The 12,282-nt window shown below is 35.1% G+C and overlaps 1 protein-coding gene across 1 annotated transcript; it reads right to left on the bottom strand.

Moving 5' to 3' along the window:
* Positions 1-206: 206 nt before the first annotated feature.
* On the bottom strand, positions 207-2,123 carry dlx2b (distal-less homeobox 2b). The gene is made up of 3 exons (XM_052126072.1): positions 1,561-2,123; positions 1,263-1,447; positions 207-1,121 (listed from the first exon to the last, which is right to left on the bottom strand). The coding sequence occupies exons 1-3, from the start codon at positions 1,877-1,879 to the stop codon at positions 795-797; spliced, it is 831 nt and encodes a 276-aa protein (XP_051982032.1). The 5' UTR covers positions 1,880-2,123; the 3' UTR covers positions 207-794.
* Between the last annotated feature and the right edge of the window lie 10,159 nt (positions 2,124-12,282).

Here is a 12,282-nt window from a genome sequence, read left to right as displayed (position 1 = left end):
TCCTCTTTACAAAGACAATCTACAAATGAAATACTCTTTCTACCGAATAAACACACGGATTAAAAAGATATATTTCGGAGTTTGTTTACACTGCACAAGGACTATACAGCTATCGGGTTGTATCATATTGGCCTATGTATTTTTTCTGTTTGATATGCTTCAAGCCCATTATCACAGTAAAGCGTCCACAAAGTCACAATGCCTTTTTCCATTTTTTTTTACTCGTTTAGGTTTCGAGCAATTTCAAGAAAAGTGCACTTGACAAAAATATTACCTCAAACTTTACATGACAACCCCATAGAGCCTTGCAATACAGTCAAGATTAAGTCCATTTTTATACAGATCAAAAAATGAAGAAATCATAGTCACAAAAATCCCTGGATTTATGCAGAATAAACGAAACAATGAACAAAAAGTTAATTGATTAAAACGTACATTTAATTAATGCAGGTTGTAGAAGCTTTATTAATCGATTTATCACTAAACCTAATATATTCTGTACAACACATGAAACATGGCTACCCGTTTGTACTGGGAATATGAAAGCAACAAATCTGTACCCCTTTTCAATTTCATAACGAAAACAAATAAATAAATAGAAAAATAATTTAATGTGCGTTGATTTGTTGCTTGAGCGCATTAGTTGCGCAAAATAATTCCACAGCAAACATTTTTAGACAACTCAGCCTGAAAATATATTTCAAAATGAATGGTTCTCCTAAAATACAAGTCCAGTGACAAGATTATAATATCTCCTCCTCCAACAGGTGTATTCGGCCACTTTTTGTCCTCAGTTAGAATATGGTCCCTGCACTCATTGCAGAGTTGAGATGAGGTTGTATTAAGGTACTGGGTTGTAGATTTGTAACAGTGTTCGTGGATGAGTACCATGAATAGTTTGTCAAGAAAGATGGGATGGTGGTGTTTGGTGGACCTGTGGGCTGCTCTGAAACTGTTTCCCCGTCGTTCGGTCCTTGGCTAGGGGCGAAATCCCAACCTGTTTGTGGTGGAGGAGTGCTTGAAGGAGAGTCACCGGAAGCAACCTGCTGCTCTGGGGGAATCTCGCCGTTTTTCCACAACTTCTTGAATTTTGAGCGTCGATTCTGAAACCATATCTTCACCTGAGAATATGCAATAACACACACATGAGCTAAAAATGGCATACATGCATACCAAAAACCACTCAAACTGCATAGCGCACAAATTGGTCTACATGTAAGCCTACAACACATCCAACATTAAAAAAAAGAACATATTTTGACCTGCGTCTGCGTGAGGCCCAAAGACGCCGCCAGTTCGGCCCGTTCTGGGAGCGCGAGATACTGAGTCTTCTGAAATCTTCGCTGGAGAGCCGCCAACTGGAAACTGGAGTAGATGGTTCGTGGTTTCCGAACTTTCTTTGGTTTTCCATTCACCATGCGCACCTCCGGTTCACTTTCCTCTTTCTCTATCAAATTGAACAGAAAGAGTTGCCATAATAACATATCATAAGAGAACGACGCAGCAATAGGCTATAATTGCAGACTGTGCCAAGCGACGTTTGGGTGGAGTTGGTCTTACCTGGTTCGGTTGGTGTGGGTGAAGAACTGGGTCCATATGTTCCATAAGCGCCGTAGGAAGAGGCATAACCTAAATCGTAAGCTTTGGGGCTGTAATGAACGTTACCCACTGCACCAGGATGATAGGAATAAGAGGCCAGTTGCGCGTACGCGGTCCCTGTGCATAGACCACCCTGTGGACTGCTGTAGAAGTTGCTGTCGGTCACAGATGACACCGGTAGTGTGGGGGAATCCTGTGACTTGTGAATAGTACTGAAGCTGCTCGAGGTAATATGGTTTGTATGCATATCCGACCCAAGGTTATCCAAAACAGCGGTCATTTTGCAGGACAAACAATAAACTGAAGTTACTTGTCACAGACTCTTATAATTAATTTACCTCAAACAATTAAGATGCGAAACCAAAAATCTCAAAGGTAGTTTGTTTGATCTTTGCCTTACATGTAGTTTACATATTCATAGTTGATAGTAGGTTTGCGCTCCTCGGCGGTCTCTGCCTTGGAGATGCTGACGGGCGGGCCATATACTGGGCGTCATGTGGCAAAGTGAACCAATCGGTTAGCAGGCAGCCCTAAATGAAGTACTGCAAGAAGCTGAAGACAAGTAGAAATATCAAAATATCATGCAGTTTTGTCCCTAATGCTCTCTCCCTCCCTCCCTCTCTCTCTCTCTCTCTCTCTCTCTCTCTCTCTCTCTCTCTCTCTCGTCTCTCTCTCTCTCTCTCTCTCTCTCTATGTATGTTAGAGTGTGGGTTAGTTTATAGTTTTTATAATCAGATTTATATAAAAGTAATAGAAGTCTTTGGTATTAAATTAACTCTCTCTCTCTCTCTCTCTCTCTCTCTCTCTCTCTCTCTCTCTCTTAAATTTATTATTAGTATTATTTACTGTGTATAGCCTTCAAATAGTTGGACAATGTAGCTATTCCTCTACTAAATGAATAAAATGAAACCTGTGGGAAAGTGTGGCAAAATGGGGAAAAGGCAAAAATTAAAAGATAGGCTATAAGGAAAAGAAAGATTTCTTAACAACCTAATGCATGTTTTATTTACTCTAATGTGTTAAGGCTTAATGAGCGTTTACTTAAATCTATCCCTTTCTATCTTAAGGACACCTTTGAGCAAGTAATTTAATCCAAATGTATTTGACGTGTTAGGCTAACTTAATAAATTAAAATAAAAAACCTAACCATGCAGTTTACCATAGCACATTACACTATCAATGTTTAGGACCATATGCTGTATACTAATAGTCTAAAAGTATCGAATGAAGCCCACAATTTTGAATAAAGGCATGATCTTCAACTGCTGGGCCGTTGCTTAGAGCAGCACGGTTTAACTGGAATGCCATCTATCGTTGAAATGCTGTCATTGTATCTCACGGAAGCAGTCTGCATTCCACTGACTAATCACAGACGGCGCCAGTCTCCTCACACCCACAGGTGCGCAAAACAGCAATTATTCCCCGGTAAACAGCAGGGATAAAGCGCGGAACTTGCCCTGTATGATGCTCTGTCGCGCCAAACGCCTCGTACATAGACGTACATAGAAAACTACCTCAGTCACAAGAAGTGCCAATTTACTTAGCATTCTGTCAACTCAACAAAGTTTGTGGCCTGAGCTTTACCACATATGCTTAATCCACAAGTGACTTGCCTCTGCTTTGTGGTGAGTTTAAATAAAATATTTAATATTTACAATAGATAAAACACATGGTATGCCTCTTGGCTGCTGAAAAAAAAAAAAAAGAAGATAAAATGGATCAGAAAATGGTGGGTGGTCATTATTTCTGGATTATGCGGCCTCACACAGTTACTGAACACAATCAGACAGCTGCTCAAGTCTGTCTCTGGCCTCTTTCATTTACCTAAGCTCAGGTGTGCAGGCGCCAAGCCTTCAAGGGCACCTCTGGTGCCCTCTTGTGTCGATAGATGGATGGATGGATGGATGGATGGATAGAGAACATAATGCAATGGAAATTATTTTGATGAAGGAATATTCTGGGTTCAACACACTTTAAGCACAATCGACAGCTTTTTGTGCAGAATATTGATTACCACAAACATTTATTTTGCTTACCCTTTAAAGCAAAAATTAGGGTTCCAGTGAAAATATAGCCATAAAACATAAACAATTTGCATGTTAACATGATTTTAGTGTTATAAAATATTGACAAACGTTTTCTATGAAAAGTTATGGCCAATTTAAAACTTGCCTTGATGTTATGTCAACAAACCCCAAACCCCTAAAACTACTGTAAAATGACGATATAAACAACTTTAAAGCTCAAATAGTGCATGAGTTTTAAAAGAAGAGTTAATGTAAGTGCTTTTATAAAATTATAAGCTTCGCATTTCTGGCTTTATACCATCCACAACTTGGCCCTATTCACTTCAGTTTTACCCCACATTTGGGTTTATAGTGATATTGTGTAAATATAGGGACAATAGTTATAGTTCAAAGAAACTAAGATGCTTTTTGAGTAACAAATGAAGATAATGCTTACTCAAAATAACTACTTCAGAAGAGGGTGCACAATTTCCTGTTAATTTCAATCACATTTGGCATTTTATAGCGTCTCAATTATTCTACAAACAAATTAATCTCTGTTGTTTTTGATCAGTCAATGTGAGCACACTTTGAACATTTAACAAATTATGGTTATTATTTTCCCCAATTAAAAACAACAACAATGTGTCTTATGGGGGCCTTTAGCCCCTGCAATAGGTGTTTTTTTTTTTTTGTTTTGTTTTTTACACCAAATGCAATCCTTTAACTTATTGGTCCGCTATTAAAAACTTTTGCTTTAATGGCCTTGAACAAAACTGAAAATTATAAATATGTTTTTTTTTATTATTATTATTTTCTCAAAATAAATTTGTGAATTGCAGGGATCTTCATTAGCTAAATAAATGTATTTACAATAAATTTAAACAATTAAAAAACTTAGATCAAATTGCCTCAAAATCACCTTTTAGACTTTTAATCAGGAACATTTTGCAGTGTATAGTGACGGGTGTTTAGGAAAGTGCTGTGGTCATTTGTGTTGCTATTTAGTGTTTTGGGAGAAATTAAAATCAATGGAGCTTTTTACCCTGTTTTACCTCACTGTAACCCAGATTTTAAAAATTAAAATGCCACAAATGCTGTCGATTGAGCTCAACTTGTACTGAACCCAGAATATTTCTTTAAGTTGATTTAGTCCATAAATATAACTTTAAATGTATTTTTATTTCTTTGCATGTGTTATCATGGCGCAAGGTGCTTTGTTTCAGGCATAGGAAAACGTCTAGGTTACGTATGTAACCTCCGTTCCCCGATGGAGGGAACGAGACGTTGTGTCAGAGAAGCGACACTAGGGGTCTCTCTTGAGCGCCGATATTCACCTCTGAACTATGAAAAAAGGCCAATGAGAGTTGGCAACCAGTATTTGCATGTCCCGCCCCCGGACATACGGGTATTTAAGCGGCGCAAATACGGGAGTTCATTCAGCAAATTGAATGAACTCCCGTATTGAATGAACTTAAATGAACAGCAAGTTCATTTATATATACACTAAATAAAGTTGGACTTAAATTGGAACACTGACGGACACCTCTTCTCTGGGTGAAGAATTCAGTTTGTGTGTCTCCAATTTTAACAGCACACATGTTTTTCAAATATATTGATTTAATCAGATCATATATTTTGCCACCTATTCCACAATGCAGAAATCTATAATATAGCCCTTCATGTTAAATAAAATCTAAAACTTTCTTAAAATCAATAAAACAAGTGAATATTTTCCAATTTATTATTTGGTGTACATGTTTGTTAAAGTGTGAAGGGTATATACATGGTCGGTGGTGCAGTGTTTTGAAAGGAAGTAAATTTGTTTTTTACACAAGATGGAGTGTTTGTCAAGGAAATGAAGTATTCTTTTGTTAAGAATACTGCCGAATAGCTTACCTAGTCAAATGCGACGCAGATGCGATGGTAGTATTTAGGGTCTAATATGTTCCCGCTCTGATAGATGGGGGAAATTAGTCCTTTGCATCAGATGTCAGGATAGCATCCTGACTGTAATACAATGTTGAACAACTTCAGCACTGCCCTCTGCATCTGTGGGGCACATTTGAGCATTTCATTTCTGATGCTGTCTGGACCACAAGCTTTCTTTGGCCGGAGAGAATTTATATGGGTGGTCAGTTCTTCCCAAGTAAATGGGAAATCAAGGGGGTTTTGGTTGTTTTTTAGAGTTTATCTTTTATAATGCTTTGATCTGGATACATTTCATTTATTGGTATGTCTTTATACAGACTTTCAAAATGGGCTCTCCAGATGCCACCATTTTGGATGGGTAATGCTTGTGGTTCATTTCTGTTGAAGTTGTTCCACATATCCCAGAATTCATTTTGATTAAGGGCACCCTCAATATCTTCAAGTTTCTTGTGGGTATAATTTTGATTTTTGTTTCTAATTGTATGTTTATATTTATAATTTTTTTTGAGTGTAACTAATGCGTAAGGTTGGGTTGTTTGGATGGCAATGTTTTTAATTTGCTCTTTTTCTGAGATATTTTCTGATGGTCTTGTGTTCTTCATCAAACCATTTGTCAGCATTTCGCCTTTTAACAGGCCACCGTTTTTGTTTCATAAGGACAGCTTTAATAGCTGCCTTATAAAATATAATATTAATTTCCTCAGTGGCCTTGTTTAAACATTCTCCAGTAGGGACATATTGGTTTTGGTCATATATCGATATGTCATTTATCAGATCAAGTGAGTTATAGGCCATGATGAATTTGTCTCCACTGTCTGGGGCACATCTGTAAGAAGGATGTACTTTATACAGTTTACTGGGTTCCTTTTTGTGCCACTAGTTTGACCTGATAGTTTGAACACATTTATTTGGTTGTGGTCTGAAAGGGGCGACTGCTGTCTGACAGTGAATGCACTGATAGTGGAGGGGTCCATGTCAGTGATTGCACAGTCTACTACACTAGAACCAAGAGCTGATGAGTATGTGAATCTGCCGAAAGAGTCCCCTCTGAGCCTACCATTAACTATATACAGGCCTAAGGCTCTGCCACTGTGATTTACTTCAGAGTCAATGTTGTTCTGGTTGGGGACGGTTGGTGTGGTAAACAGGGGAGACTGACCAAACACATGATTGTTGCCATGTGGGTCAATGATGTCATGTTCAATTCAAGTTCTCTCTCTCTCTCTCTCTCTTTATTCTCTCAATAATAAAAAAAAACGTTGACTGAAATGTACTACTTATCATGGAAATGTAAACTAATAGGACTGATAAAATTATTTTAGAACCCCTTCCTCATATTTGTAGTGGAACCTCTGTTCTCGACCTGTAAAACTGGTTCTTCACTGCTAAAAATTTCAGAAAATGTAAAAACATATATGTGAGGGGTGAAACATCTACACTATTTTTTTAATTTTTGTATTTATTTATTTTATTTTCACATTTCAAATGTATACAAATATTATACATTTTTTTAAAATATATACATGTTACAATAAATGTAATTTTTATATATATATATATATATATATATATATATATATATATATATATATATATATATATATTAGAGCTATCGATTTAACACGTTAATTCAGTGCGATTAATTTGACAAAAAATAACGTGTTAAAAAAATTAACGCAATTAATCACACCATAATAAGGAAGATTCCTGAGAAATGGAAGCTTGTAGTACCACCTGTTTTATCCAGAGGGCAGTAAGTGAAATTTCAGCTGTATGAGCAACGCACAGTTTATACAGTGAAGAAAACAACCCACAACACAGACATGCATTACATTCTTGTGTTCAAAACACTTGAAGGAGTGCAAATGCGAACTAAGGGATCTCAAGATGTGTTTAAAGATTGAGTATTAAACTATATTTAACTTGAAACAGTGAACTAAACATTTTATGTTTATGATGCAATGCACCCGAGAGGCTACACAAGCATGTCTGACACAGGTGTAGATTGACAGGCTCTTAAACAAGCCCTCATAATAAATCTCCAACTGATTGACAAATTCACTAGTGAAATTTATTGCTGTGAACTGTATGCCAATGATTGACTTATGATCAATAATATGGTAGTAAACAATACATTGTGTTCTAAAGCCGCTTTTGTATTTGTATATATATATATATATATATATATGATTTTTTTATATTTAAAGATAACTATGTATAATTATATATTGACATAAATATGTATAATCTTTATATATTGAATTATTGTTATATGAGGGGCTTTCTCAGCAAATATTTGTATGCAAATTAATCGGGACACCATGTAATTAATTCGATTAAAAATTGTAATCGATTGACAGCCCTAATATATATATATATATATATATATATATATATATATATATATATATATATATATGTATATATGCATCAATATTATGTTATTCATATTAATTAATTACATATTAAGTAACATAAAAATGTATATTAATTAAATATGTTATTGTTTAAACACTCAAATGCTTTCGGCCAAATATTTGGAGGGTGGTAAAATTTAAAAGGTACAGGACAGGAGTCCTTTTTCATTTAAAATGTTGCTGATGCGTATAGAATGTTGCAATATGTATTCCTCACCAATACATCTTATTACATCTCAGAATTTGCCCAATTTTTTATTGTCCATCTGTTTTGCATCCGTCAACTACAGAAGTAAACAGAAGATGGCACTGCTTGCTTTACTAGTACTTCTACACGACAAAATATGTTTCAGTTGCGCCATAGCAAGGGGGTCATTGCAAGGATATGTAGGTATGAAATGTTTTTTAAATTGTTATACAAAGAGATCTGTTGCATCAGTTACATGCAGTTGTTCTGTAGGCCTATCAAATGCAGAACACCAATGTCACAGATTAAGTTTTGGAATTTTCTTTAACATTTTTGTTTTTGTTCAAACTATTCAATATAACATGCATTAGCCCCCCAACCTATAGAGGACACTTAAACAAACCAAATGCAAACTGAGAGGGCATTTTTGGTTCAAGCATAGATACACCTGGCTTTTATCAACATTAACATCAGCTTTTTCAAGAAGAACAAATATGCTCTTGTCTGAATCTTAAAACAAGCTGAATGTTTTCCTCATGCAGCTGAGCACACTTTGTTTTGTATTATCCTCTGCCAATGAATAAACATATTGATTGAACAAATTATGTTTTGGTAATGTATTCATTACTAAACTTCAAGATCACATGGATTTGGTGTAGTTTCGTTTTCCATAACATTGTGGCTATGATAATTCATTTTTGGCTACTTTAAGACTTATTTAAGAATATGAAATATAAAATCTACGCATATACCATATATATTACCTGTATATGATACATACAAGCTTTCTTGCTATTAAAATTAATATTCTATTTCTATCCGATCTAATTGGGTTGCACATCAAACATGGATTAAACATACATTTTTGTGTCCTGTGAGTGTTCTTTGTGTTTCTTATTCACCATCATTGCGTACTGTCCTAAAAACTGTGTGAGCTTCCTGAGGGTGTGCACTTTCAACAGTAGATTAGAAGAAAAAACAAAAAGACAATCCTGACTGACAAATTCATGTATGTATTCATAATCCAAATTTCCGGTGCTTGTTATCCTAGTCATTGCTCAGTTTTTTTATCCTAGACTTGATGTTGCAAGTAAAATATAAACTTCCTTATAGCAATGATGACTCCGATAATTAGATGGGAATGTGTGCTGGAGGGTATAATATAGTGGCATAAAGTAAAAACAAACAAGCAAACAGAAGGTCAGAAGGATTTTCTTCTGAGGGTAACATTCTGAAATGTTTTACTACAATCCCTTCTCCCTCTGATGTGGCCTGCACACCTGTAAGTTGCACTTTTTTGAATATCACTTCCAGATGAAGGTGAGTGATCAGCTCCTCTCAGGTTCTCAGTGGAATAGTATTTCAAAGTCATAGAGGTCTCTGTATCTCCTGTGTTTACATGTTTCATCAGTTTCCTGCTCAGGACTTAAAAGATTATTTTAATGTTCTTATAAGGATATGCTCATTTAGCCAGTCTTTGAGATCAGAGAACACATTCATATTTAGGCTATGAAATTTCAAGAGCTAAAAAGTATTAGTGCACATTTCTAAGTGAATGCGTACATCTTGTTTTTGGACAAGCTGTACAACCAATTTCGAAAAGCACTGGTAAGCAGCCAAAGTCACAATCACAAGTTGGTTGCGTAAAAATGTTCATTGTATTTGCTGAATTGCCGTCAGCAGCTCAGACGCTCTGATAAAGAGTATGACCTGCAGAAGCATGTGAAAGAGTGAGCTGGAGGGCTGGGAGGAATCAAGAGGTGGTGAGGTGTGGTAAGCGTGGGGGAGCCACATACATGTATGGGCGTGGGTCAGGCTTTACCTAAATGGTGGAGACTAACTTACTGTCCACATTTATACAAGGATTGTCAATTCTGAAATCACCTAAATTGTGAAGACCAACTGTTCCCTTCATAATCATACTAAATATAGTCTTAAATTAATATTCTGGGTTCAATACAAGTTAAGCTCAATAGACAGCATTTACTTAATGTTGATTACAACAAAAAAATATTTTGACTTGCCCCTCCTTTTCTTAAAAAAAAGAAAAAATTGAGGTTCCAGTGAGGCACCTACAATGGAAGTGAATGGGGCCTATTTGTTAACATTAAAATACTCACTGTTCAAAAGTGTAGCCATAAGATGTAAACAATATGTTTGTTAACATGATTTTAGTTTGATATGATAGCTTACTTACCAATTTTACAACTTCATTGCCATGATGACGTAATGTCAACAAACCCTAAAATGACTGTAAAAATTACGATACAACTTTAAAGATTAAATAATATGTCAGTTTTAACAGAAGAATTAATGTAATTGCTTTTAGAAGATTATAAGCTTAAAATTTCTGCCTTTGGCCCCATTCATTTCCGTTGTAAGTGCCTCACTGCAACTTTTTGTAAAGAAAAGGTGGAACGAGTCTACATTTTTTGTGGTAATCAACATGAGCTGAACTTGTATTGAACCTGGAATATTCCTTTAATAAGAATCTAAAAATGCAAAAACACTTCTGTGAGGGTTAGGTTTATGGGTTGGGTATGATTAATGGATAGAAAATATAATTAGCTCAATATAAAAACAATATAAGTCAATGGGAAGTCCCTCTACTGTCTGTCTGTGAGTGGATAATAGGAAGGGTGTGCTAGAAGGTCGAAGAGTAGAACAGAATTTAAACTTTTTTCAAATCTCATTCTAACACACTTTTAATCAGGTCAGGTTCAATTCACTTTGAAAAATCATACACTAAGAAAAGGCTTTGCTCAAGAAATATGGACTCTTTTTTTATCTTGTAAATAATATGGCTCAGTAAAATAATATTATAGACACACAGCGTGTTTAAATGATTATGAAAGTCTCCACAATCCAGGAACCAATTCAAAGATAAAGGGACAATTTAAAGAAGTGGTGTAAAAATATATACATTGTCCTAATGCAATCCACCCTGTTCAATCACAGCACAACCACAAAGTTGGAGCAGCTATCCTTAGACAACATTTTTATACTGTATGAACTATAGATTCTATCTAACTATCTATTCTATTCTGTCTAACCCTCACAAAAAACGTACTGCATTTTTACATTTTCAAAAAAACATAATTTAGTATGTACGATTTGAATTATGGGGACATTAGAAATGTCCTAATAAACCACTATTGTATCGAAAACTATTGTTTTTGCATGACTATCTTCAAGTTTAAGATTACTGCCAAATGGGCACAATATAAACAGAAATTTGTGTGGTACAACTTTAAGGTAACTAAAAACTATACTATAAACTAGAGGTTATATGACATACTAGTACAAGCTGTTCATAAATGGAAGCTATATTAGTTACAGCCAACATAAATAAAATTCTCTAGCAGACATATTATTTTCTTAAAGGGAGTATAGAGAAAGATGGAAGACAACATTCTCACAACCATCAACTCATTTCTTGATAAGAGCAAGAAAAGGAGGGCTGATGTAATTCTAATAACATGCAAAGATAAATAAAATATTTTTAAATAAAGAAGAGAGCAGGGCGAGGAATTGTGAAGATATTTGTAAGGAATTTTTGGGTTTTGAATTCATAGTGTGTAATTAATGCACTGTAAAAAATGTCAGTAATTTTAACAGTAAAATACTGTAAAAATGCTACAGAAATAAAATGTTAATTGATTAACAAATATTAACTGTAAAATATACAGTGAAATGTTTTAATATATTTTAAAAGACAATACAGTAGTTTTTACAATAAAATAAGAATATACAGATTTTCCTGTATAATTAATGGTAAAAAGAACAAGAGAGTACATGTTCTTTTTTTACAGTAAATTATTGTTAAAATTACAGTAAAAAAACTGTAATCGGGCATTCCCACAATTCCCTGTATGACCCATTACATTTCATTATATTTTATGGGAATAGTTATTTTTCTTCTTGTTTTTAATATCAGTTATGTACACTGGGGTGTTCTGTGTTATATTTGATGTAATTTAGTTAATGTTTACTGCATTATTTAAATCTCACATGTGTTACCATGATGGTGATTAGTGTTTGTGTGAGTGATTTTGAGCACTGTCTCTAACTGTTTATTGGTCATTGTTCCTGGAAGAGGCACTACTGATGAACTTCATGTCATCATGTGCCCTTCTGTAGT

This window comes from Xyrauchen texanus, chromosome 5 (genome assembly GCF_025860055.1).
Source record: "Xyrauchen texanus isolate HMW12.3.18 chromosome 5, RBS_HiC_50CHRs, whole genome shotgun sequence".
Taxonomy (NCBI): Eukaryota; Metazoa; Chordata; class Actinopteri; order Cypriniformes; family Catostomidae; genus Xyrauchen; species Xyrauchen texanus.
Note: the sequence above shows the minus strand (reverse complement) of the source record. Positions and strands in the feature narration are given on the sequence as shown.

Bases quoted from the DNA above. Each gene is read 5' to 3' on its own strand.
- dlx2b (XM_052126072.1), bottom strand. From the start codon at position 1,879: ATGACCGCTGTTTTGGATAACCTTGGGTCGGATATGCATACAAACCAT. The intron at 1,448-1,560 runs GTAAGACCAACT...TCAATTTGATAG, and splicing joins ACCCACACCAACCGAACCAG to AGAAAGAGGAAAGTGAACCG. The intron at 1,122-1,262 runs GTCAAAATATGT...GCATATTCTCAG, and splicing joins TGGGCCTCACGCAGACGCAG to GTGAAGATATGGTTTCAGAA.